Source organism: Falco peregrinus, chromosome 4 (assembly GCF_023634155.1).
Source record: "Falco peregrinus isolate bFalPer1 chromosome 4, bFalPer1.pri, whole genome shotgun sequence".
NCBI classification, from domain to species: Eukaryota; Metazoa; Chordata; class Aves; order Falconiformes; family Falconidae; genus Falco; species Falco peregrinus.
Window position 1 is genome coordinate 110,122,087 of NC_073724.1, and position 27,963 is coordinate 110,150,049.

The following is a 27,963-nucleotide window of genomic DNA, read 5'->3' on the forward strand; positions in this document are numbered from 1 at the left end:
AAGAAGAATTGATACATATTTTATTGAGCACATTAGATGACAATGAGAGATTCACTGCAGCAAGTCATATTTTTAAATACGAAAGGGGAATTAGTAAAAAGTTAGGTTCATAGCCAACAGGAAACACGAATATGTTGCTTTCAGGAGCTTCAAGTTTTCAAGACAGAACTCTACTTAAATCAAACAGCTCAAACACATCCACATCACAAAACCTTAGTATTGCACTATAGCTCCTTGTTCAAAACACACAATGCACAAAGTGCATCTGCATTAACCACGTATAAAGAACCATCAGCAACGCATCAGCACAGACAGAGCAATGTAGGAAAGGTCAGAGGGGCTGTAGGTTTGCTGGGAGAAATACGGCAGCACTGGACCACCAGTATCCAACACAAGCTGTTTCTGACTGGTAATGCAACAGCCATTAGGACTGCAGCTGTGCTACTGTCCTACGCTGAGGTAGCATAATACTATGGCTTTTAAAACTTTCTTTGAAATAAGGTTTTTCTTAGCTGAAAGCCATGTAATAACTGAAGAGTTCTTGTAATACTAGCCCAAGGTATAGCATGGCAGCACTTTGGGAGCCACTTGTTTAACAACAGCTGCCAAATTCAAGTAAGTGCACTACCTCTCTGAATGCAGCACATAAACAGTTCTGTGCAGAGATGGTAACACCAATTACTTCTTTTCCCCCTCATCCTCAGCCACATGGAGAAGGCTAACAGTTGAGAACACAACAGCATGTTGTTCTGTTTTTCCATGAGCCAGAAAATGGAAGTCCTACCTAGCTATAAAAGAGGTCCTACTTTGTCTATAAAGACAACTTGGAAGAGGTGACAGGCAAAACATTTCAATTACATGGACAGTACAGAAAAACAAGTGAGCATGTAACATTTGTGAAAGAGACACGCTGCTATTGTGGTGCTAAACCCCCCCCCCCCCCCCCCCACCTCACCTTGTATCTAAAATTCAAGACAAAGGACATTTTAATGTTCATTGAAGGTAGAGGTCCTGGGTAGGGGGAATCACATCAAAGCTGAATGCTACTTTGCCAAAACAGTCGAATAACAAACCAGGACAGTTTTCCAATTTAAAAATGCTCCCCCTTCTTTTGTCTGTTCAGCATCTTACCTTGAATTAAAATTAAGTCACAGTGTGTGTGTGTAGAACAAACCTCCCTTGTATTTACATCTACCTCACTTCGGCTATCTGGTGCTTAGCTCTGCTGAGGCACTCAGGTGCTACTGTAATACAAATAAGACTGTCTTCTCAAGTGGAATTTGGAAAACAGCACAACTAATATTGTGATTGATACTACAAACACATTGAAACAAATTCCACATACAAACATTACAAAACAACTTGTACAAACCATTACAAAATTCACTGATTTTCAATCCAAACTCCAAGGTGGGTTTGTTAGTCACTAAACCAAAATAACTGAGAAATAGAAATTAAACTAACATTTAACTTACATATCATTACATTTTGTAGAAAAAAATATCTGTTAAGACATTATTAATTTATGAATGCATGGAAAAATCTAAATCCCTAACATTTATAGTACCCCCTTATAGTAAGCCTGTTTGTAGTTTCGTTTCTATCAGTGCCAAGTAATTAATCTCAGACATCAATGCTGAGATGGCTAACCAAGACATCTCAGGCTGAACAGAGCAATCTCTGTTTTTCCTGTGAAGACACAGTCAATGTCAGTGGCCAGCCACCACCTGGTACAGATTAACCAGACTCATAAAAAACCAACCAACCAAACAAAAAACCCCAAAAAAACAAAAAACCCCCACCTTTTCCAGGGCCTCACTTAAACCCCAGAACTGAGAGGACCACTCTCAGCAGAGCAACACTTCAGAATGCAACGTGGCCATCTCTTCTTGTTACCTACAGGGTTGTGTTTCCCATCCCTGTACCGCAGAGCACTAGCTCTTTGCTGCTGGCAGCTTCAATTGCATTCAATGTATGTCACTTTATACTCATGGTAGAAATCTTTTGTTCTTGTTGTTCCTTGTGTGAGTTTTTGTTTTAATAAATAATGAAAGTCTACCACACGCTTTTTCAGGTACATGATTGCTGATTATTATACACAAGTAGTCTGTAAACCAGTTTGGCCTCTGAGGAATTAAGACAGTTGCATTCAGAGCAGCACCTTGTGTTGAGCGCAGCAAAGGTGGAGGAGAAGCACTCCTGCAGTACGAAGCTCCTGCCTGCTGCGGTGGGGACGCATCAGCATGAAGAATCTGTAAGTCTCTGGCGAAGTTTTTTATCTTCTCTCAGACTCACGCTGCCACCTGCATCATGGTCTGTCAAAACTAAAGAGAAAGTAAACCTTTAGAAGTGAAAGGGCCATCAAACCACTTGACACGTTCTGGTCTGAAGAGGAACTGCCACCAAGCCAGTGCTGCCAGGCTGGCTGTCCTGCACTGGGCTGGAGCTGCCGAGCAGCCTCCAGCTGTCCCCGCGCAGCCTGGATGTGGCACCCAGCAGCAGGATGCCCCGCAGCCTCTCCTGCCCTTGTGGTCCAGAATCAGCACCTACCACTGGTCTGTTAACACCATCACTAATTAAAACATACTGATGCCACAAGTGACGGAAGACAAGGCAATGAGCCACAAGCAGGCGAAGCTTTGCTGGTGGGTGGTGAGGTCTGCAGCGGCACCCCGGCAGAAGGAGTGGGCTGCACCAGCCGGAGCTGGGCACAAAATGCAGCTTCTTTCTGCAACGCATTTTAACGAGAGCTTCAAGCATGAGTTTGTCCTGCTCCGGAGGATGACAAGTCTTTGAAGTGGTTTTGTGAGAAGAAAACAGTCTCATAAGTTCTGCTTTCAGATGAAAATGAGTCAGATTTTCTATTAGCTTTCTCAGCTTCTGGAGCAGAGACCTCCAACTTAGGCTTTTAAATTCTCCTATCAAAACCCACCCACCTGTCATTTCAAAACCGGACACATTTAAGAGGAAAGTTATTTTCTGTCAGTATTACTCCAAACTGCTGTACTAGAGCTGGCTGCCAGAACTGCTTCTTCAAATGTGAAAATAATTCTACTTGTTTGTTCTGAGTTCCCCTTTTACATAAATTGGCTTCTCATCCAAACCTCAGCCTACCAGGACTACCTGACCGAAGCACAGAGGAACAGTTACCCTCTGCGTGCTGCTGCTTCTTTTTTATTAAGCACAGGGCATAGCCTTCTGAAGAGAAAGTAAGTGTTTTTTCCTGCCTTTGAAACAGTTGTTTAACTTGCCCTCAGCATTGTGCTCCCCTACCCAGGTCAGCTGCTTAACGTTTTGCAGCATCTTCACTTCCATGAGTGAAGGACTTTGTGAAGTGATAGCCCACAGAATCTGGTCTACTTCATTCAGGGGATGCAGCCACTTGCGTCCTGCTGCTTCTGTGGGGATGGCTACAACAGTGGCCACGCTCACATCAAATAGGAAGAAAGCTCTTCCATCCCTTTATGCCCCTCCCTGGATACTTGGCCTATCTTCTCTAATTCTGCACTTGAAGAGGGAATTGGAATCACATTTAAGATATGCCACATTTTTTAGCACAGGATCTAAGATTATATATATCTCTCATGTAACAGCGATTGCTCAGAGCTGTCTGAGCAGAGATGTCTAGGAACTGGTGGGAATATTCAGAGAACAGCTGTACCAATCCCGATCGACTCAGACCATTCTGGCAAAAATCACTTTACAGTCAATCTTCCTTTCCATGTAAGAAGGAACAGGAGCATGTTTGCTGGCTGCAGCCCTACTTCCCTTCTTTTGCCATTTTCTGTTCCTCCAACAGCAGCATTTCTGACCATCAGACTTATTTCTACATTCATCTAAGACTACTGCCAAAGCCTGAATGAAAAGCTTAAAGCAAAAGCAGCAGTTACTATTCTTTTGAGCTAATCTCTGAAAATCAAATGTCCTGAAACCACCAGCTTTCTCACTGGAGCTTCTTCAAGCACAACCTACTGTAGACCAGTCTAGTGCTCTTCTACCATGCAGGTGGGTTTGAGGAGTTCACGTTCAGACAGCTGAAGCCTCTTGCTGCTCTAGCAGAGAGGTCAGCAAGGACCATCAACTTAACAGGCACTTCAGCGTCTAGCCTGTGCCGCTGACTTGCAGCACCACAATCTTCTGGCACATACATGAAGTTATAGCAGTTATACTGCAGACAACAGAGCAAGGTCCAAGCAGGTCTGTTTGCTTGTAGAATATATGAAAATGTTTTGGTATACACATGGATGGAATACACATCTAGATGAAACCTGCTTTCTTTTGTATGAATGGATTTCTGGTTTAATGGATTTCTTATTCATTTCTCTATACAGGCAGGTTTGGGTGTAGCGTTTTTTGTGGTGGTTTTTTTTCTTTGATTTTTCTTTTAAAGAAAGAGCAGGTCACCTTACCTTGTAGCTCTGTTGCATTTCTTTCCAGCTCTTCTGCAGTTGTTTCTTCAGGCTTCTCCAACACAGCTGTTCCTGGCTTCCCATCTATGGTATCTGTCTTAATAGTACCAAGGTTTACCAAAAGTTGCATGACATCAAACTTTTCAGAAACTGCAATGTTCTCCAGCACTTTGAGGCATTTAAATGATTTAAGTTCACTCACATTTTCCTCAAGAAAGAGGAGGTAAAGGCTTAAGTCATCAAAACACTTTGACTTCAGTTTCAGAACATCGAAAGTTGGCAGGATTTCATACACTTTGAGAATACTCAGATTCCACCTCCATGGAACAAACATTGCATACACTACCAGTGGCATCACTAGTAGATAGACTATCAGGTTAATATAGCTGAGTACCTTGAAGACACCAACAGCAATAAGCTTGCATTGAACCACTTCTGGAACAGTTGTGTCATTTTTTAAGATCCCGGTTTTGATAGTGCAGAGAAACTCATCACTCAAAGAGGAGAGGCTAATGTAGTAGCTCAGGTAGAGGCATGCAATGAAAATAATTACTAGCGTGAGTACACGGCAGATAATGTATTTAATTATTAAGCATTTGGAATTCTTCTTTGTCTTCAGGTACTGCTCCACAATTGGGTATTTAAAGTGGCTTTCAGATATTTCCCACAAACTGAAAGAGAGAGAAAAAAACCCAACAAATCACATAGATCAGATGCTGCAGCATTCACCTACCCCAAATTTCAAAGAAATCAGTACTCTAAAATAGACACAAGATTGGAATCCCTCTTATTAGGGTAAATCAAGGGTAGTTTTATTGAAGTCAACAGAAAAACAACAGAACAGCAGATAAAGGAAGAATATTGACACTAATACAGAAAAGCCACTGAAGAGACAAAAGACCTGAAACTCTGGAAAATGGAAAAAAAGTATAGCTCTCACAGTGAAAAAATATTTTTGTTCTTTTCCAATATGAAGCAGGTATAGTAAGCAAATCCATGAGGAAAAGCAGACTTCCCAAGCACTTGTTCAACAATAGCACACTGGAAGCTTCTTACTTGTCAAGCCCTAACTCCACATTTTAAAGAACTGACCTAAGTCCCCATTGCATTGCTTGCAATCACTGCCTCACATGCAAAGAGAAACAGGCTCCCTGACCTAGGATGAAGCAGAAACTGGATCTGGTTAGAACCATGCACCAATCTGATCAGAGAGGGGAGTTTTGCTTTTTTTGGGTTTGGTGTTTGAGGAGGTTTTTTTATTGTTTTGTTGGTTTTTTTTCTTTAAACAGAAGCTTTGCATACTTAGATCTGAAACGACAGGAGATGACAAGTAACAGACTTTGCTCACAGCGTGCAAGTGACTGTCAAGAACATTGAGAACTGAGGACTGCAGCCATCCCCATTTTCTTATGCTGTGGTGGGTAAAACTAATTCACACCTACTACAACTGAAGAAATCATGACAGCTTAGGTACTTAGTGATCTGAAGAGCTCATCATGAGTTTTCTTTGAAAAAAGAAAGTTATAAGTTCCAGCTCCAAGTGCCCACAATAATGATTTCAGGTATCTTCTTTATTTTCAACCAAATTTAAAAAGACCAGGTCACCATTCAAACCTTTGCAATGAATTTCTAAGACAGTGCAGGATTCACATCTCTTAAGAACTTAAGGAAAAGACCAAAGAAAGCCAAGCCCAAACATCTTACCTCTGTGTCAAGTTCTCATTAACAGCTGGAACCAAGTCGGTAGGGTCCCTGGGGTCCCCACCGCGAATGCTATTAGCAGCTTTGATTGCCCTGTTATAGGCTTTGTCAAGTTCTTCCATAATAAATTTCAGGTCTGAAGAAAGGTGAGGTGCTGCGGTGAAGCGCCAGAACAAACATGGTAGATACAGCAGGATAGCAACGAGCAGAAGGATGTATGGAAAGAACTGAAGGGAGAAAAAAAAAAATCTGATTAGGCTCCACCTTTATATAAAATAAGTCAGCCATCACCCCTAAAAGTCTATTAAATTCCTTATAATTTTATTTAAATGCTTTTAGTAAAACCCACTTCTGTGGTTATCGGGATATGCAGGGAAGCAAAATATCTTTTCAGATGGCTCCAGTGACCTTGCTGCTGCTTAGAGCTTTGCTAAAAATAAAAAAAAAAAAAAAGGGGTGGGGGTGGGGAGCGGCAGAATAAAGTTACCATGATCCTGATAATATTTTCATTGCATATTCAGAACTGCACTGTTGGAATTGAAATCGAGAGAGGCAGCATTAACCTGGGAAACAACAAATTGCAAAGGCAACCAAAGCAGCTATCAGAGAGGCTGGAAGAAGAGGATAGTGTCACATAACTCTCCCTCCCAGATGTGTCACTACTGTTAATAGCAACTAAAATGCTCCAACCACCAGCAAAATCTCTCCTGCTCTCCATTAGCTGTCAGGAGGTTAATGAATAGACCCTTTATAGTGCTGCATCTGTCTGCAAACACACAAAATCTGTTCAGAGTGCATGACATACGGTAACTGTGAAAGATGTAAGTGTGGCTGTAAAAATTAAGGGTATTTAAATATTTTTAGATAACTCCTAAATGGAAACCAACACAAGGCATCAGATTGGTCTGATGCTAAAGCAGCGCTAAGAAGTCAGCCCCTACACAGTCCCTATGGCTTAGGGAAAGGGCTGAAGCAGTTATAAAGTACAACAGCTTGAAGTCTTTCTGTCCTCCTAGTCACCAACAAGTAGAGCTTCTTCGCCATGAGATTTAATTTCTAATTCCCTCCAGCTGCTGGAAAGATGGTATTTTCTACCTACTGTGACATTATATTCAAGGTGTACATTCAGAGATAATATTACCTTTACAGAGACATGATGTAAGACCTAGTTAGGCAAGCAGTTAACAACATGTACTGCAGATTTGGATAATCTTTAATTCATTACATTCCACTTTTGCTAGTAATCACACTTAAATCAAACCAATCCCTAAGCAGTTTTAAATTAGCTGTGGTGAACAAATCTGAAACAGATTTAAGGCATCTTAAGTGTTACAGCCACGCACACATGCACATTCATTGAAAAAGCCAACAGAGAATTTGAGAGGAAACTTGAACTGAAGTTATTAATCAGCGCAAGTGGAACAGCTCGACTTAGATTTGTAGATTTAACAAGATTAGAATTTGGAACTAATACTAATATGTCAACTTATGTCTGCATTAATCAAGAGAGAGTAAAGTTTTGTCCGCACAAAAGAAAAAAATTGATGTTATTGAGTATTTTACCTGGAAAAGCTACTTCTAATATCACCTACCATTAAAGCAAAAGCCTATGTTTTTATTAATACTATGAATGCATACAATATATTAGCACATAAATAAAAAATGACTTCTTAAAATAACTGCATCAGCAACTGGAGACCATAATACAAACCATCATTCTGGATGCGCACGTTCTCTACACAGCAGTAAGGCTGGAGATTTGTAACAAACAGGAAGACAAAGCCACGAAAAGCACTAAATAGCCACAGAAAACTGAGGATACTGTACCAAAGGTCAGATTTTCCTTGCACCCTTCTTATGAATTCATAATGTCACTCTTTCTGCTCAATAGCTACGTAACTGAACTTGGCCCAAATTGCTACTTCAGTCTTGAGAAGGAAAACTTCAGGAGAGGCTTACCCTTAAAACTGAAATGGAAACCCTGCAGGGATGGGCTAACCCAGTGCCAAGATTGTTTCAAAACCCTAGTGAAGTTAGCAAAGCAGAGTTGACTGTAATTATACTGTACATCCCACTGGAGGTAGCTCTTCCTCAGAAGCATGGAACAAGCATCAACCCTTTACTGCTTATCATAGCTGTGGTCTGTCCCCTCTCCGCCGCAGGGGCTTGCCCTCACAGGATGGAGGGACCTAGGGGATTCCTTCTGACATCCTGGAATTGCTATAGACTGCTAATCTGCCCAGTACTCACACGGAATCCATACTATTTTCTGCACCGCTAAACCACACTCACTGAATGGATTGCCTACAGTCACCATCAGGAATTTCGTCCGTCCAGAGCTCCGACCTATGCCAGCAGCCAAGACAGCCCTTGGGTGTGGGTGCTGCTCTTCAATCATGTCCTTACTGGCGGTCGCCTCTCAGCAATACTTTCTGCACCCGTGGCAGGACCCCTCTCCTATCCCCAGCAGCCCCTATAACTGCGCAGAGCTCCGCCCTCACTACTGCCTCCCTCCCCTCTTTTTACAAAGCAGATAACCTCAGGTCACCTGCTTTTTTCCAGGTTTGTCCTTTCTGATTCATTTGTAAAGTTCTGCCATGTCCGGCATGCTTTTGTAGACATCTCACCAACTCAAAGGCAACAGCTCAAGAATCTGCCCTTCATATTTATCGCTGTGGACGATGCCACCAGGTGTCACAGGTCTAAGTCCTGGATGCCTTTGGTCTAGCCAAAGCTTTATGGTTTCATGTCCAGGCTCTTTCAGGCCTCTGGATTCTGTATTATGTAGAAACAGAAATGATCCATCTACGAACACAGCTTAACCTTATCTAAGCTCCTCTAAGCTACTGCAACACCTTTTCCATAGGCCTTGGCAAATGCCAGCTTGTACAAGATTGCTGCAAAGCTTGTTTGACTTCACTTACTCCTGTGTCACATACCTCTTAGCACCCTTCCATTGGTGCCAGGTGGCGAAAGAAACAACAAAGAAATGTCTGATTTAGTAAGGAGTGTCCAAAGCTTCTTACATTGGTTTATACCACTTGGCTTTACTACTTGCACACGGGAAATTTTACAGGCATCAGATGATTTATGAATTCCCTTTCTGATGTTCAAACTGGAAAAGCCACCAGCAGTATTTGATTAATCCTTGAGATCTCTTTACCCCGAGGCCTACAAGACATGTGGCAAGAGGCAAGATTAGTTGACACACTGAAGTCACAGCCCCAAACCTTCACTGTCCCAGTCCCCACCTCTTCCTTTATACCTAGAAAAAGACTCTGTGGGCACGTTCTGCACTTGTGTAGTACATTGGTATCAGCCCTGTTGCTCTGCCCCAGACCTGCTCCAATCCCCACCACCTCCTCTGCCTCATTACAGACTCCTGTCTTACAAAAAACAGCTTCTGCCATCTTCCCTTGTACCTCCTCCTCTCCCAACTCCTTCACCACTGCCACTTCACCTAGAAGCATCACACCACTGGGACAAAGGCACATCTGTCATGTGTTTACTGGGCTTCCCCACACCAGGCTCTCATCACTCGCAAAGCTGTAGCTTATGGCAGCATGACAAAACACTATGCAGCTCTTTTCTGAATGATCTCGGAACCAGAGCAGCAGCGTGACCATCAGTCCAGCTCTTTTTGTTTGGAGACAAAAGCCTGTATTTGTCAGCCCTTCCACAGCACTTAATGAACGACTCCATCCTTCTCGGATTCTGGCTTTTTTAAAAATGAAAGATATGCTTGTTCTATTTGTTAACAGTAGGCTTACATAATAGCTAATTGTTTTGAACCATTAAATTTAAGGCCTTGAACCAACAAGCAGAAGTGAAAATGCAAAGTCATCTGGCACAAATCCTAGGTTTCAGAGCAACAGACTCGGATTACCCGGCTCATCTGACCACATTTAACAGTCACACATAATGACTTCCCATTCTAAGAAGAGGACTCCATGGCATTCGTAAGCAGATGTTCACGTGCCATACGCTTTTCTTTTATGGTTTATGTATTTACTTCTAAGGCACCGAACACACAAAGAGGAAATGCTACTTCAGTCGTGGATAGTTTGTAGCATTTATGTTAAATGGGAAGTGTCACCAACCTCAAGAACTGTACGGTCAAAGATACACCAAAGAAAGATACTGGCCTAAAAGTAAAACTCAGGTTTTCCTTTGCTGTCTAGTTATCAAGTTCCTTTTCAACAACAAGTTCACAATGCTGGATGTCAGATGGTATGGGACTGCATAACTGAAGAAAAGTCCTCTGAAAGCGGTTACATTGGAATGGACAGAATACCTTATGGTTCAAAATGCTCCTTTCTGAACCTTGTTAGTGAAAATGTGTGGAGGGCTACAACATTGTGCTTCAACCTGGATGCCCTGAGTCTTCATTTCCACCCAGCTGCAAGGAGGAAAGGACAGGCAAAAGTCCATCGAGTTTGGCACTCAAAAACAGAGTAGCAGAGCTTCAGCTAGGCTAATCCAAGTTGCTGGAAGGTACTAGCTATAGGTACTGTGCAATTAATACTCAGCATGAGACAGACAAAACAAGTAGTGCATGCACCAGGGACTCAAACTAGAGTCCCCTTTAAGTTTTCTGCTAATTATTGGTGAGTTCCTGAAAGCTAAAGATGATGGAATCAGGTTCACCTGCCCTGCTTGTCCCTTAGTCTGATGGCACGCTGGGTGCGACAGCAAGCTCCCGAGGAAGCAGAGCACTAGGAAGCCAAGAAGACAACTGTCCCTTGTTCTGTACTGCTGCAGTTCATTTCCCTTGACAGACCTGTGAGCTCTGTATACATTACAGGCTATGTACCCTTACTCCTCCTGAAAGCTGAGAGTACATCACACCTGAGCAGGATGCATCTGACAGTTCAGCACCAGAGACCGCCAAAGCCCATGTTAACTGGTACTGATGTGGCACTGATGTGGCCATGCCTGAGTAGGAATCTGTGCAGAGAAAGATTCCTCCCTCCAGGCTAAAGACGTGTGTGCTCAGCATCACTACTCCGCAACAAGTAACCCAAATTGGAACTGCAAAACTAGTCTCTCTCTCTCTCTCATGGCCATACTCTGAGAGTAACACATCCCACAGGGCAGTCAAAGACAAAAAGAGCACCAGATCTGACACTGGCTTTTGGTAGCCTGTGGCACAACACTCCACCAAGCCCTGCAACAGGCAACGCATGATCTTTCATGCATGGGTAAAGACAAAGTGTTTGAGTAATCTGGTTTGCACATAGGACACTGGAATCCCCCAAACTATCTTTTAAAGATGCATTAGCATCACACTCTCCTGAAGATGAAAGGAAAAACCAGACTAAAACACAAAATAGTCTATTATATAGACTATTTTATTCAATGTAGATATTTATAGACTATTCAACAGACTTTATATAGTCTACTCTACAGACTACTGGGACCTTGACAGGCTGGAGAGGTCAGCTCATGTGAACCTCATGAAGTACAACAATGCCAAGTGCAAGGTCTTGCATGTGGGTTGGGGCAACCCCAAGCACAAATACAGGTTGGGCGGAGAATGGGTTGAGAGCAGCCTTGACGAGACAAACTCGGTGGGGCTGACAGGCAAGAAGCTCAGCGTGACCCGACAATGTGTGCTTGCAGCCCAGAAAGCCAACTGCATCCTGAGCTGCATCAAAAGAAGCATGGCCAGGAGATTGAGAGAGGTGATTCTCCCCCTCTACTCCGCTCTTGCGAGACCCCATTTGCAGCGCTGCGTTCAGCTCTGGAAGCCCCAGTGTAAGAAGGACATGGACCTCTTGGAGCAAGTCCACAGGAGGAGCCCATGAAGATGATCAGAGGGCTGGAGCACCTCTCCTATGAAGCCAGGCTGAGGGAGCTGGGGTTATTCAACCTGGAGAAAAGAAGATGCTGGAAACACCTTATAGCAGCCTGCCAGTACCTAAAGGGGGCCTACAGGAAAGCTGGAGAGGGACTTCTTACAAGGGCATGTAGTGATAGGATGGGGAGTAATGTTTTAAGCAAGAGGGTAGATTTAGATTAGATATTAGGAAGAAATTCTGTACTGTGAGTATGATGAGGTAGGCACAGGTTGCCCAGAGGTGTTGTGGATGCCCTGGAAGTGTTCAACACCAAGTTGAATGGAGTTTTTAGCAACCTGGTTAGTGGAAGTTGTCTCTGCCCATGGCAGGGGGGTTGGAACTAGATGATCTTTAAGTCCTTTCCCACCCACACCATTCTATGATATAACATCTCCAGCTTCAACTGTGCTAAGATACAGTAAACACACAGCAAATAATTTAAAAGGGCATTTAAAAAACTTCTTCATCAGTTCAAATATGCTTTTATCATCCGAAGAAAATACAGCCACCAAGCGTGGTGTGACCCAAAAGGCATTTTCAAGGACGTCATCTACAGAAAACTTGCCAAGGTCTGGATAGATATCTGGCAGAAGATGAGAACCACTTTAGTGGCACTTAGAAAGCAACAGTTTTCTAATTCTACTGCATCTTCTCTCCTTTTTCCCCCCCGGTCAAACATTACTAAAGCATTACTAAAGCATTCTGACTTCTACTATACCCAATAGTGATCAAAAAGTAACTTTAACTACAATAGCACAAAGCTGTTAAACTGCACAGGTCTGGATTACAGCCTCAAGAAAATTCATTGGCATAAGTACTCAACAAAGAAGAAGCACTGAAGTGTCTTCACTCACTTGAGATGAAAATTTTTCTCATTAAAATGTAAGATCATGGTAAGGCACCTGCTTCTTCAGTTCCAAATTTCTATTTACCACCAGGAAGAGCCTAAGCAAAGGCACCAGCCCCCAGACAGGCTAATGACAGCGATGGCATGTTTCCAGAAACAAAGGTATTAAGCTCCCTCTGGATATGACGCTATCCCTGCTTGAGTAGATGGGAGATGTTCCATTGGTGTTCAGGGCTGAAACTTGAGCTACAAATGACTCATCATTCTGGTTGAGAAACTATCCTGCCTGCAGACCTGCAAGTGAATCTCAAACCATACATGACCTTTTTTACCTGACCTGTGACTTAATTCCTGTTTCGATACAGCTTAAAAACTGTATTTCTCTGGTTTCAGTTGTTAAGATGAAGGTGACTGAAGTAACTCTAACACTATGCTCTCAAACAATGGTTTACAAATCCATCTGCATCCAGGTTTCCTTGCTCTGAAAGCGCTTAATCCCTCTGGGCGGGGCTTTATAGGTGAAACACGAGGGGAGTCCTCAGTCAGCTAAGAAGTTATACAAACAGGGGATAAAGAGAACCAGGTTACAATCACGACTGTAATCATATTAACAAAATAATAAAGAACCTTGGGATTATTTTGTGTATTTACAGACAAGCAATTCAAAGAACAACCCACAGGTCCACAGTAAATCTTACTTCTGCTACAAAAAGGGAGTATTTTCAATGAGATAAGCTTCACTCTGTGCATACAAAGACTTCAGACCCGCTCTTTGTATGCAATGCTTTGAGCGGGTCCCACGGCACTTGTCCTGCACTTTTACAAAGACCTGAGCCAGACAACTGAACTCTCCTGGCTGTGCCACGTGTGAAAACCTCTTCTTTCTGCTGTCAGTCAGATGAACTGTTTGCCTGCGTTTCACAGTGGTATGAACCCCCTTCCTCTGAGGAACCATCTACTCCCTTTACCTCTGCTTTGCTTACCTTTGTCTTCCTCCTTGATTCTTCCCAATTAATAATAGACTAGAAAATAATTTTTAAAATCCCCAGAAGCTTCTTGATCATAGGCACCTCCATGCCAGCAATCTAGATTTCAGGGCTATAGAGATGTCATCACTCAATGTCCAACTGCCCCTCAACTTGCTTGCTATCATGTCTGGTGGGTATCAACAGCCTGTAAAGGTGATACTCACTGTTCTCCTGCATGTGTCCGTATACGTTTTTCTGTGCGCTACAGATTAAAAAAGCTTCACAGTGTAATTGCCTTCTCCACTAGTCTGCAAGGAATGCCCTCTCACACTGGCCAAAAGCTTGTTTCTATTCCAGTTTAGGATCAAGCTAAGTTTTATCAAAATAAGTTGTCAGGTGGAACACTCGTCTTCAGAGCCAGAAAGCAAATAGAGGGAGCAAATACATGACTCTTCCACCCCAGATCACCACTGTCTGTCTCTCTTTACCACTCATCTTTAGAAACCGGTATCTCCATTCTGACACTTCAGACATATTCCCTCAAGAAATCTTTTGAGGAAATTAAACCTGAATGGAAAACCCCAGAAGAAAAGAGACAACAGAAGAGTGAAGCCCAACCAGACTAAGTTTCATCAAGGACAAACCCGAAGATGAGTCTTGTCAGAGGACTCAACCGTAGAATAATTTTGTCAGCTTTTTCACTGATGAAGAGAGGAAATCTTAGCGTTAATCTAAGAATATATGCAGGACATACCATAGTCTCTTCTTTCCATTTATCTATCTGCAGACAGTTTGTTTCTTGAATTGTGAGTACAGAACTCATTTTGCTTTTGGCTAAGGGTTATCCAGTGTGAAGAGCTATTCCAGGATCACTGGAAATTTCAGAACTCCTGTTCTCCAAGCAAAGAGGTCCTGGGCACCCTCTAGAAATGCACGGAACTCTAGAGTCAGGGAGCCCAGAAAGTTGCACTATGCTCCTCCACTCCAAAACAAGTTTCCAAACTGATAAATCCAAGTGTTGGGAGAGATCTCCTGGAGCAGAAACTACAGCAGGTAAAGGTGCCCAAGCTGTGGTGACTGCCCAAAACTGAAACGTATATTTTACTGAATGAAAAACTAAAAACTCCAACTCAAACTTGTACTCAGCTTTTCTGTAATGCAACCTGGTTTTGATAATCCTTCAGAGCAACTAGATGCCTAGAACAAAAGCAGGGCAAGCTGCTGCAGGTTGGCTTCTTCACCAAAGAGCTACACTGTCCTGCTGCCTCTGTACACCACACCGAGCACTGTCCTAGGATGCAAACCTTTGACAGCACTTCTGACAGAGCACAAAGAGTGTGCCATAAGGAAATCCACCTGTTTCAATCAGGAACTGGGCCCTACAACCTCATCCCTCCCAAACTGTAATATAATGCCTCCTTCAGCATTTTTTACAGTCTTACAGCATGCCAATACAGTGAGATGCTAAGTGAGCCAGGGTATTAGAAAGAAACTGAGATGCCTTGCAAATAAAAGCACTGCTGCCCAGAAAGCAGAAAAAAAGTTTTAAGTGTTGTCTTAAGAAAAACTAGGCCTAATGATCCCTGCTACCCCTCTGTGTGCATCCCTGCCCTTGCACTGTGGAGCCAAGGCTCTTCCCACCTGGGCTTAGGAAGGCCCTCTTTTCTCATTAACATCACTGTGCTCCCACAAAGGTTCCACTCTGCCCGTTTTAAAAACGGTTATCTAACCAAAATCTGCAGAGCAATGCACCTGTACGTACCTCACAGCACAAGGTCAGGGGGGACAACCCAAACCCTGTTTTCCTGCTGAAGTGACCAGCCCCCACGACAAGCCAGCCAGCAGTGCAGCCAGCAGCTGCTGGCCCTGGATGCAAACAACAGCCAAACATTTCAGACACCACAGCAGAAACCAAAGGTCAGTGTTAATAGCTGTAACGCTCCTCCTCCCCTGGAAACTTGTAAAGTGTGGAAGTTGATGAACAAATGGTAGAAGGATATTAACACTGGCCTCCAAACAGCTTCTCCTGCTCCCAGTGCCCAGCTCAGAAGGGTAGGTGGCTAAGCATGGATTGAGGAGGTTAAGGCACCCAGCCTCTGTTACCGCATCCGATTCAGCTTTTCAGGTGTACTGCTTGCACCCAGTCTGCAGGGTTATTTACAAGGAAATGTCACATACCCTTAATTTATCATGGAGGAACTGTGGGAAGAAGGGCCCTGCACCAATTCCTGAGACAGCACTATTCAGCAAGTTAACATGGGTTGCATCATAAATGTATGACTACTTAAGCTACTAGTTAACAGCTGGAAAATAGGAGACTTGCAGCGATCAGCAGGTGACTAAGGCATAAAATTCAACATAAAGAAATAGGGTAACAAGAACTCATTCCTTCAAGAGAAAGGGGCAACAACGTATCCAGGCTTGCAGGTGGAGTTTCCACCCATGCAAGGTGCCTGCATTGCAAGACGTCCCAGCAGCTTCAGCTGGCCTCTGTAGAAGGCCTGGCTGAAGTGGAACAGCAAGTGAGCAAGGAAGAGTTTTTGCTAGAAACCAACAAGTCTGGCTTTAATATTCATGAAACGCAAGACTGTCAGGTCAAGATTATGAGTGGAGCTAGCTGGAGAAGGCAGTAGTAAACCCTTACAGCTAGGGATTTGAGTCAGCAAACAAATCAGAGACAGCCCTGAATAGTCTTTCAGAGGAGATACCACCAGCTGACTGGATAATAAAAGCTGAGGTACAGGATACACCAGCAAAACCCAGAAATACGGGTGCTGCAGGTCCCTGACCTGAGCTCCCTCTAACACCAGGTTCTCCGCTCCCAGGTGCAAGGGAGGTTATTTGCTGGGGCAAGTAATAAAGGGGCTGGGGAGGGCAGCACACAGCACCCCAAGTCTGCAGAGTCCTCACAGCATTTCTTACTTTGGCATCAGTACTGCCCGAGCAGGGCGATGCTGCCTCGTGAGCTCAGTCAGCTCCAGGCATTGGTACGGCATTTACTCAGTTTGTAACTCCTTGCAAAACCTGGTTAACTGCTTTAAGCCAGCTCAAGTATCTTAGTATCTACTGCAGTTTTTACCCCTAAAATAAGTCTCTTACTGTGCATTCAGTATGACACTGCTTTACCTGGAGCAGTGAAAGCATGGTTTGCAAGGGAACAGCCCTGAGGAAGCACAGAAGAGCACACTGAAGACAGAGGTTAAACTTGTTGGTACAAGGGATGTATTTAATCTCTCCCAAAATGCCTATCTTCCCTGAGTTCCTCTCCATGCACAATTGGCCAAGTGTAACAGAATAAAAATACAAAATGTTTTTACTACTCTGTTTTCCCAAGCTTTTGAACACAAGCATTAGGGCAGTTGTTGTATCCTGTATCCTGGTTTTTAAATAGTTTCTGGCTAAAGCCAGGTAAAGCACTCAGCTCCGGGGCCACACAGCAACATTAACATTACTCTTGTGTCAGATAACTGGTGACCCTTTAGTTAAAAACAGAAAATACCTTTTCTAGTACTACCTTCTTTGGAAGTAAGGGAAAGAAAACATTCTAAAAATAAAGTCAAGTCAAAGCCAAGGACTACAGCACAGAAGAGAAGCAAGGAAAGTGAGGCAAAGGCAGGTTTCCAAGTGGGGACAACTTTTCCAGGAGAAGGAGATCTGTACATACTTTATGCAGCCACAGGGGAATGTTTTCTAAGTTGTTCTGGGATGGTTGCCTCTGTTGCACAGCTGCCCAGCAGTAGGAGTCCACGTAAGCAGCTTGTCGCCAGGTGAAGGAGCTGGGTGCAAAACAGCTTATCTGAGCACCTGGGAAAACAAAGCTAAAGTCATCACATCCTCAGAAGATTAAAAAAAATAATAATAGATCAAGTTTAGGAAGAAAAGCTCACACTCAAGATTTCGTGGTATCCAAAGCTATTAGGTTAAGTGATGGAATGAAACACAGCGGCCCTGTAGGGAGGAAAGTCACTGAGTTCCCACTGCACTCAAAGGGTTAAACTCCCACAGGGACTCTCAGATGTCTCCTAAGGGTTGAGACAGCATATTAGAAGCACCTGCCTTTCAGGCTGATTTTCTCAAGTTTTAGGGGGAAACGTGCCCTCCAAGAACTACCTCACTTGCGTTCAACACAGGTTGGCCAGAGGGGAACCAGCAGATATGACGTGTGACCAGGAAAGGCTGCTTTCCCGAGGAAATGGCTACCATCACCTACCATCATGCCGCTGCATTTCCCAAACACACAGCCTACAGCTTACACGCTTACTGAAGCAAGATCTCAAACACCATTCCTGCTGCCCGGCAGTCCTTGCAGCGATGCAAGGGCAAGTTTGGTTCAGAGTGCTGCCACTTCTTCTGCCTCTGAGACTGCACATGACTTTTGAAGGGTTTAAGTTATACATGTGAAAACAGGGATTTCCACTTGCAACTTCTGGCAGAGCAATAGTGGCCCCCAGACACCTCCAAAGGGCACAAGGTCCCTCCTCACCAGTGCAGTGACACGCTGTGCCCAAGAACAGGTGTACCACCATCATCCCCACACATTCCCAGTACCTCTCCAGCTGCTTGGGCGCTTCAAATTAAGATCAGGGCACTAACTGACAGAAGAGCAGCTATCTAGCCAGCCTCACCCTTAGGGTCAAATTCTGCTCTGACCAGATACAGTCACCAACTAAGTCTTCCCACAGCGTATCTCAACAAGGAAGAGTGGTTATTGGAAATGGAGTATCAGCGGTTCCTTGGATAAAGCTAGTAAAACAGGATGAGGGGTTCTGATTTTGCTTCTGAAGCTTTGATAGTGAAAGCAAAAAAATCCACATATTTTCAGCACTTTCATAAATGTTGAGAGAGGATGGCTGTTTCACCAAATGATTACACAAAGTGGAGATGGCTCTTCCATGAACACCCCTCTTCCAAAAGCAACTCCCAGTGCTTCCTCCAACATACCACCAGTATCAAAAGACAAACAGGGGGAAATATTGCTAGCTTTATTTTCTTAATATATTCATCAGTAAGTGCTAATGGCATTGCTGTGTGCTTTATGGGAATATATACTTCATATAAGATTGTATCATTCATTGTGCCTTTTTGCTAGTTTAGCCTTTAGAGAATAAGAACTTCTTTTGTAACAGCAGCCAACCACTTTCGCCTTGTAACTTGCACAGCCTTTTTACAACGTAGTGTAGTCAAGAAGCATTATGAATAAAAGCCTTTCCTTATGAATCACAATTATTTCTATGGCTGTAGTATCGTAAGGACATGGTTTGACGTGTCACAAGCCTCCCTTCATGGAAAACAAGTTACTGTTTATCAGATCGGAGCTCATGTGGTTTAGCAAAGTTGGCACCAGACAAACCCTTGCACTGTCCCAAAGCTCGGGGAGTTTCTGCTTTGCGATTTCCATTAGCTGTAGAAGCTCAAGAAATAATACGCTGCAGGGGAAAAAGAAAAAAAAAGGAAAAGAAAAAAAAAGGAAAAGAAAAAAGCAGGCAATTGGAGCATCTATTCTCCACTGGATAGGGACCATTTATGCTCTGCTCTCATCACTTAACGAACCTCCTGCTGCTGACTGTGCCTGGCGTGAAGCAGCAAACAAGAGACCCTTTCAAAGGGTGTGCAATTGCAATGTTCAGAAAGATGCTTTGTCTTATTCACGTCTGCCTGCAACAAGAGACACATTCCATGTGTTCATTCTTGTCAATGGGTGGGAAAACACTGAAAGTGATGGAGTGTTTAAATCGGTGAGGAAAAAGGCAGCCAGCCTCCTTCTCCAAAATTAGTGATGAAAAATGCAGCCAATCTCCTTCTCCAAAGAGTTACGTGCACAACTTCATACCAGAACACCTACAGTGATGCCAGGGCTGCAGCAGAGCAGTGACTCTCACTCTTCTAGTCCCCATGGTTTCAGCAGGGATGAAGGAAACCTTTAGCAACTTGACTTGGGAGCAAGTTGCTGAGCAGGTAAACCTTGACATCAAGCAGAAGCTGGGGACACCCTGGTTATTGCACTGGTTTTTAATTAACTTCCTGCAGTCTTGATTCTAAACACTTGTTACTGCAAATTACAACTTTGCGCTGACAGCAGTATTGTTAAGACTTAAACAGGATGTTTTTGTGGATCATCTACACAGAACACAGACTATTAAATGCCTCTGAAAATGGTCACAATTTTCCATCATTTTTTCCTTCCTTCTCCTCTCCAAAGGAGTAATAGCAATAAATCTATACAGATAATTAACTTTATGGTGGGTTGTTCTGGAGGAAGGGAAGACCTGTGGTTTTTATTAGAGGAGAAATCACCCAAAGGGCCAAACACCTTCCACAGATGCACTTTGCACACAAGCATGCACTGGGCTGGTTTATGAAAGGCCGATAGTCGTCTGCTGTCAAAGGAACAGCCTCCTGGGTTGGTGACAGGAAGCCATCCCCCATCCTTCGCTTTCATAAGAAGGGAAAGAAGAAAAGCAGCAGCCAAGCCCATAACAACAACAGGGAGATAAAACACACAGCAAGAAGGATGAGGAATAATAAATGACTGCATTTGTTAAGCAGTTGCCACAACAGTCTTTGCCTGAGTTATCATTACACTTGGCAACGCACTTACTTTGTAATCATTCCCTGGTACTAAAATCAACTTTGAAAGGGAGCGATGGGGGTTTCACTTACACTTTTGCAAACAAATGAGGATATAAAAATGCCACTTACTGTGGTTGCCCTAAGAAGAGACCACCCAAAAGAGCTGCAGAAACTTAAGGCAGCAACAGGTGTGCAGCCGTGCATGATAAAACGTGGCTTTTACATGTATGCTGAGATTATCAGATGGAGCAGCTCGCTGGCAGCAGGAATTACTTGCAGGCATGCAAGTGCTGAGTGCAGAGTACAAGCCTGAATCACTGCAGCCAGCGAGCAGCAAGGCCGAGCTGTCACCCCACCCAGCTGCAGCATGTCTTCATGTGTGCTCTGCCAACAAGCCCCCAGCGATTTCCTCCGCGTCTGTACCAGGAAAACCCTTCTCTTTTTGCAACTGGCTCCTCTTCAGCTCCTACAAAGCACTGTAAAAACCAGCACGGGGCAGCCTACAGGTGGAGGTCCTGTGCCCTGGTAATACCTTTTCATCCATTTTGCCGAAGTCTTGCAAGCTCATTTGGGAAGGATGTCTCATCAGGTGCCTGAAAGAAGATGTTCCAAACCCAGCTGCAACTTCTCAGAGTTGAGATGCTAGCAGTGGGCTTACTCCAGCTCCTTTTGTCCAAATGGAGGTGGAAATTTTGCTGTTGATGCTAAATGAGCAAGATGCAAAGCACTTCTGTGATTCCCACCTTACTGGCCCTGCAGATGCTTCCCAAAAAAAGAAACTTACCTACAAAAAGAAGCTCTCAGAATCCTAAGGAAAATCTCAGATCTGAAGGAGCCTCCATTGTTCAGTATCCAACTGCTTTTCTGGGGTGCAAGGCAGGACGAGCAAAGGGCTGAGCACCCTCTGGCTGCATCCCTCACCAGAGTGCAAAGCCAGCAAGCTGGACTGGTTTCCTCCTGAGTGGCTCATCAACCCTCTTCTGACTTAAACATCTAATTAAGAAACTACAACTAATAGAGCGTACTTCCAAGAATCAATGTTAATCATATGCTGAACTATTTTTCCTAAACCAGGATCAGGTAGGTGGTTGTGGTTGACAGGATTAAACCTTCACTAAGCAATTATTTGGTTTCTAATACACTGCAATCACTGGAAAAAGATTTACATAAGCTTGGATGAAAACCTAGCCATTCATTACTACTATAATTTTCCACATGGCAAAATGGACTAGCCACAATACCCAAACACCTGATTTATCTAGAAAGAATTATGCACTTTAGCAGCCACTAAGGAAAAACCCACAAACAAGAAAATCAAGGCACAAGTATGCAATGTACAGACTGCCAGGCACCATCCAACACACATCCTTCACCCTAACATCAAAAAAGATTTTAAAATATGAAAAAAGATGTCCCAATGCAGGCCAAAGAAGAAGCAACTGTATGTGTGGGTGTACACGCATACATTAAGAGTGCACCAGCAGGAATAATTTTATTAGATTTATAGATGCTTCTCACAGACCGAAGTGGCAGGTTGGGTGAAACAGAATAGACACTATGTTTAAGAAGGAAGTATGGAGAGACACAAATGGGTGCCCTGGAGAGAAGCAGCTGTTCCCTGAGGTTTACTTTGGAAATGAAATAGTAGCAGAACGTAAAGCTCAGGTGATGCAGTGTTTGAGTGGGTCAGAGGAGCCAGCAAGGATCTTTCATTCCATGGAGCTGCCTGTTATCCCTCAGAGCAGTCTCAAAATCATGTAGTGGGAAAAGAGCTGGGTGTTTATCAAGCATTGCCTTTGGAGCAACAGGTTTTTTGATTTATAGGAAAAAAACCTTGTGAATGAAATTCCCATCAGGGAGATTTCAAAAAAACAAAAACCAGAAAAGCTTCTCTTTCAAAAAGTTTCCCTTCATCTGAAGGAGAAGCATCTCAAAACAGTGGCGCTGACCATCTGGCTCCACTGCCAACATTGGTGGCACCCCAAATCTCAGGCAACACCAGAGGGCCATGATGCTTTTAAAATTAATTCTGGCACCGAAAGCAGCTCACCATCATTTCTGGAGGAAATGTAAACCTGGCTCTGTAGAAGTTAAACAGAAAAAAAAAATCTCCTCCCCAACAGCTGAAGATGTTCACCCAAAGACAATTTAGACTCTATATTAAAGTAAATGCCTTTACAAGTTTGTCCTGGCTCCCCAGGCAGGCCTGCTCCTGATGATTGTAGCTTCTGCTCTTTACTGAGTGCTCCTCATATGCCAAAAAGCAGCACAGTGTATGCTGCTGTTCTCGGGGGTCTGCACCTCCAATGAAAGATGCTCTGGAGCTCACAGTCTGTCTGGCTGCTCCAGACTGATGCCACTCACACATTCGTTGACTCAGTCCTGTCATTAATGCCTTGGGTTTCAGAGCATCCTGCAGAACTAAATGCAAGGTGTGCAAATGCCAACTATTAGCACACAGCCTGCTTCAGCAGCACTTGGAGATGTTTTTCAGTCTCTCTGCCAGCAGCTGCCATAGTAATAGTCTTTGGCCTAGTTACACCCAACTTAACATTAGCCCCCAGCTCCAACGGAAGTCACAAGATTATTTCCCAAAAGCCTCCCCAGCAACTTGTGAATGTGAAGGGAGAGGAACATCAGCAGGGAGGGCCAGAGAGGGGGCAGAGGGAGAGGAAAGGAGCCTAATTCAAGAGTTAAGCCTATTTTTTTTCTATATATTTGTTGTGATATAGTCTCACAATAGTGCCGTTTTCTCTTTTTTATCCATTAGATTCTCATGACTTGTTTAAGAAACGTGATTAACATGTACAGAGGGACACAGGCTCAGCCGGGCATGCAATAAGGGATGCTGCAGATGGTGGGCACTGCTGCCCCCATGGCATCCACAGGAGCTGTTGGGATGTGGCACCCAGCTAACACCCTTCTTCCTGTGTTTTCTGCTGGCCAAAGCACCTCAAATCCCACAGGCAGCCAACTGCGGGGATGGCAGCTAAAGCAAACAAACTGGGGAAAAAAAACTTTCCAGAAATTAGGTGGAAATTGAGCAGGGCAAGCAAGGATTGTCACCACTGGGAAAGCCCAGAGTGGTCAATGGGGACATAAACCCTGCGGTGTGTAGAGCACAGCACAAGGCTCTGCTTTGCCATGTTTGCACACCCTCCAGCATAAGATGCATCAGAGAGCATCAGTAGGAAATGAGACTTCGTTAGCGCAGCAAATGTTCATTTTGATGGATTCATACAGATGCTGTGGGTTGGTCCGTAGCCAGGCACTTCCCAACCCAGCATTCTGCCACAACTGATAGGCCAGTAGCGCTAGCCAGGCCTTCATGCTTATTATACCCAAGCTTCTTAGGTGTCTTTACTCAACACATGATGGTTTCTGTGTCCTGGGAAGGTTTCCAGAGTGTTTTCTTATATTCTAAAACAAACAGAGATGCTAAGCCAAGAGGATTAATTAATACCAGCAACGTATGAGCCATGCACAACCAACACCCAAACTGAACATGCAGTAAGGAGTGCTGGTGGCCACCATGAGATTCCCTTCTTCTCCCCTTCCCAGCTCTCTCCCTCCCTGTCTCCCTTCCCAGCCATCACCACTGAAGCGAAGCCGCAGTGAACGCAGCCAGCCCACGCTGCCCGCTGCACAGCAGTGCCCCAAAGCTGCTGTATACAGAAGGTCCAACGACATCATTTGGTGACAAGCAGCCACTGGGCTTCAGCATGTACGAGAAATTCCCAATTGCCTTCATAAGGGAAAAGACACAAATAGTTGATATCAAATGGACAACTCTCACATCTGCTTTTCTTTTGGCTGCAACCCAAGCCAGCCACTGATATTTTCCCCAGAACTCGGAAACAAGCCTCTGCCAAAATTAAGCAGCTTGTTTTGATTTCCTTTCTGCTCAACTGGCTGTACCCACTTAGGGCTGCAGTATCCTGCTACAAGCAGTGCCTTGGTAATAAATATATTTATTTCAGCTACATTGTTTACAGTAGGAAAGCGTATCTCATAATATACACACACATAGAGTTTAAAAAATGGAATCTCAATCCTGGCTCAAAGCTATTCTTATTAAATACATGGTCACAGAAAAAATGACACAGATAAAATCCTCGTAATTTGTGGCGCATACATTGCTGAGGGTGCCCTTATCTTCCCTCCCCCCCCCCCCCCCCCCCCTTATAAGAGGAATGGGTGATTTAGCTATATTTTTATGGGGTTTATTACCATACTACCTGATCACCTATAGTGTATTTACCCTAAGAACTGCCAAATAACATAAGGAAATGGTATTGGGCCATAAGAAGTATAAGCATACACAACATAATCCTCACAATCATATCGTTATTTCCATTTTCAAGATCCCAGTATAAAAATACATAAAATTGTATAAAACAAGGTCTAGCTGCAAAGAGGTGCAGGATTTCAAGCAGCAAAGTCTCCCAGGACTGGTTAAGAACAGCTCAATCACAGCTAAGCACAACCAGAACCAGCTTAAAATCATCACAGACCTGCAGCTTGATCATGGGTTTCTAAAATATAACCAAGAATAAACTTAGAACAGTTCTCCTCCTGCCCCTGAAGGATGCTGAAGTGCAGTGCAGGCACTAACTCCAGGAGTTTTGGTAGTGCTCACTGACTGAGCTGGGTGGCAGCTGGGTTTTCCATGCCTCTGGCAAAGAAATCCTCTGCGATACTCACCTGGAATCTCATTTGTTCCCTGAAACATCTATCAAAACGAGAAGTTACCCAGCAGCTTCAGAAAACCTCTGCAGCCTTCATAAATATTTTAAGTATTTTGCAGAAGTAACAGCAACCACATGTAGGAGGAAAATTGCAGTTACCTGACACTGCACTGCAACGATACAGGAAAGCAGAGCGGGAAGGGAAGGTGACAGCTTGATGTGCCAAGAGAATTTTAGGTGGGAAGAATGCAATTATCCCAACAGAAATAGGAGCGGAGCATTCATTTTTGGAAAGGATGTTTAATTTTTGTACCCAGAGGCAGAGGTATTTTCATGCACTCACACACCACTTTCACAATCCCTTCTGATTCTGAGTTGCCTTCCTTCAGACCTAAAATGCACCCTACCATTTTCTCTCAGTTTAGCACTCCTGAGCTTTTTCAAAGCACAATTACATCAGGAAGCATTTGAAACCAATCCTTGCTTTCTACGTTGTCGCTGGCTGAACACTAGTGCTTGCAGAAGCAGGCATATCCAGTCCCCCAGAGCCTCTCTCTCCCCAAAAAAGTTTCAAAGGAAGCATCTCCCGTAGGCAGCCAGCCTGCTGAGCCGCAAGGACCATGCGGGAAAGAAGCAACAGCTGTAAGAGCAGCGCAGCTGATACAGTATCACTTTCTGTATGGAAACCATGTGGTGCAGTTTCACTTATGCTGGGGGCGTGACCTATTCCTCATACTTACTTTTGTATTTATTTTTCAGAGGTGCTCAGCTTTAAACCCCATGCTTTCTGCTAACAGGTTCTCAGGATTATAAGCAAAATAAAGCACATGCAAGACATAGCGTGCATTTTAATATTTCCTTTATGAATCTACTGCAGTCACAGTTTTAATCTGAATTAGTTTAATATTGAAATATGTTATATATAGCGTGTACTGAGGCCCAAATGTTTGATTAGCGAAGATGAGAACTTAAGTCTTCCAAAAGAAAGGCAGACTTTACCAAACTCTGCAATTCAACTGCATGTTGGAGGTGTACATAAGGAAGGAAAAGGAAAGAAATACTTCTGTAGAACTCATGAAAGAGACCTTGACATGCAGGCACTGTTTCAAACTGGATCCAATGGTCTTAGAGAAGCAGAAGGTAGAAGAATTAAGGGGCCCATACACGAGCTAGTATATGGAAATGCAAGCCCTCCTTTTCGTTGCTTTAAGATGAAATGTGCACCTATCAGTAGCAGATCTAAACCTAAAAGCAGCCGGTTAGACTACAGAAGTAACTGTTGTATCCATCCCATCTCTGATTGACCAGAGCTGCTACGGGGCTCAGATCTGGCCTTGGTATTCCCGGCCTGGTTGTCCTTAGCTCCTCTCCACAGTTATTGCAGGCCACAGCACTTTGGGTTGAAACCGCATCTATTGCAATAGGTATGTAGCTAGATGTAAATAGTGTTTACATCTGGGGCATCTTATCTCTTAAGCAGCCCAGTATCTGATTAATGCTATTCATGAGGGATTTGAACAGATTCACCACCAATGCACAGTCTCATTCCATCTTCCACTCTCTCGGCATTCACTTGACTCAAACCTATAGATGATGTACCTCAGGTATACAATGCTGAACGGCAACAAACAGGTACACGCAGTAAATCAAAGTATTTCTGAGAGGGCAGAAGACCTGTGATTCACCCCTGTCTCAAAATGGCCAGTACTGCTTATTAACCTTTAAAATCTTTATTCATATAGTGCTATTTAAACGCAGAGCAATTCTTACAAGCAAATAGCTTTTATAAGCGACCCCCCAAGTTACAAGTCCTTGTCATTTGGATTTAACAGTCTCCTCCCCATTTCAGACTCTGAAAAGCTCTGGCTAGGAGGCTGCCAGACAAGCACTTCTGGAACTTGGAGGGGGGGGGGGGGGGGGGGAAACAGATGGCAAAGTAACAAAGAACCTCGGCCTTTCTCCCGTAAGGCACAGCTTCACAGCAGAAGCTGAACTGAGCAGCCGGCAGAGCGCAGCAGAGTCGGGGGAAGCCCCCCGCCCCCCCGTCCTCGTCCCCGGAGCCGGTGGCACAGCCCCAACCCCAGGCGCGCCACCGGTGGCGCAGCCCCAGCCCCAGGCGCGCCACCCGCGGCCCAGCGCAGCGCTCCGGGACCCCCTCCCTTGGCAGCTCCCCCCAGCAGTGGCAGCTCCCCCCGACAGCTGCCGAGGGCAGCGGGACCCCCCGCGGGGGGCTGCCGCCCAGCAGCTGTGAGAGGATGCCAGAACGCGGAATCCCCAAGGAGGAGGGCATGGGGAAGAGCGGGAAAGGCCGCCGCCCGGGATGCCCGGCGTACCTGGGTAAGGCTGCGGGGAGGCACCGCCCGCTGCTAGGGATGCTCGCCACGGGAGCTGCCTCCCCCCGCCCCCCCCCCGCGGCCCAGGGGTGCCTTCTGCCCGGCTCCCTGCTCCTCCGCTGCCGGCTGAGCCCCGCGGAGCGCCGCCACCCCGCCCCCGCCGCGGCCCCGGCCCCGGGGCTCGGCACCGCCCGCCGCCCCGCCGAGCCCTTTGTCGGCCGCGGGGGGCCCGTCGGGGAGGCCGGTTACCGATGGAAACCTCCTGGGCGAAGGCGAGGGAGATGAGGAGCAGCGGCAGCCCCACGGCGATGCAGGTGACGATCTTGTCCAGCGCCAGCTCCAGCCGCAGCCCCTTGTAGCGCGTCTCGGGCGGCTCCTTCAGCAAGAAGTCGGAGAAGACGTACTCGGTGGCGATGTGCGCGATGGCCATGGCGGGCCCGGCTCGGCACGGCACGGCACAGCCGTGCACGGCCCTGCACACCTCGGCCCCGCCCGGCGCGGCTCGGCAGCGCCCCCGCAGCCCGGCCCGGCCCGGCCCCGCGCGGCTCCGCCCGGCGGGCGGGGGGGGGGGCTCAGCCCGGCGCGGCCCGACCCCCCCCGCCTGGGG

The 27,963-nt window shown here is 44.9% G+C and overlaps 1 protein-coding gene across 1 annotated transcript; it reads right to left on the reverse strand.

Moving 5' to 3' along the window:
• On the reverse strand, positions 1 to 27,900 carry PANX1 (pannexin 1). Its single transcript, XM_055802837.1, has 5 exons — positions 27,606 to 27,900; positions 17,430 to 17,569; positions 6,114 to 6,337; positions 4,410 to 5,080; positions 1 to 2,324 (listed from the first exon to the last, which is right to left on the reverse strand). The coding sequence occupies exons 1-5, from the start codon at positions 27,784 to 27,786 to the stop codon at positions 2,239 to 2,241; spliced, it is 1,302 nt and encodes a 433-aa protein (XP_055658812.1). The 5' UTR covers positions 27,787 to 27,900; the 3' UTR covers positions 1 to 2,238.
• Positions 27,901 to 27,963: the final 63 nt, after the last annotated feature.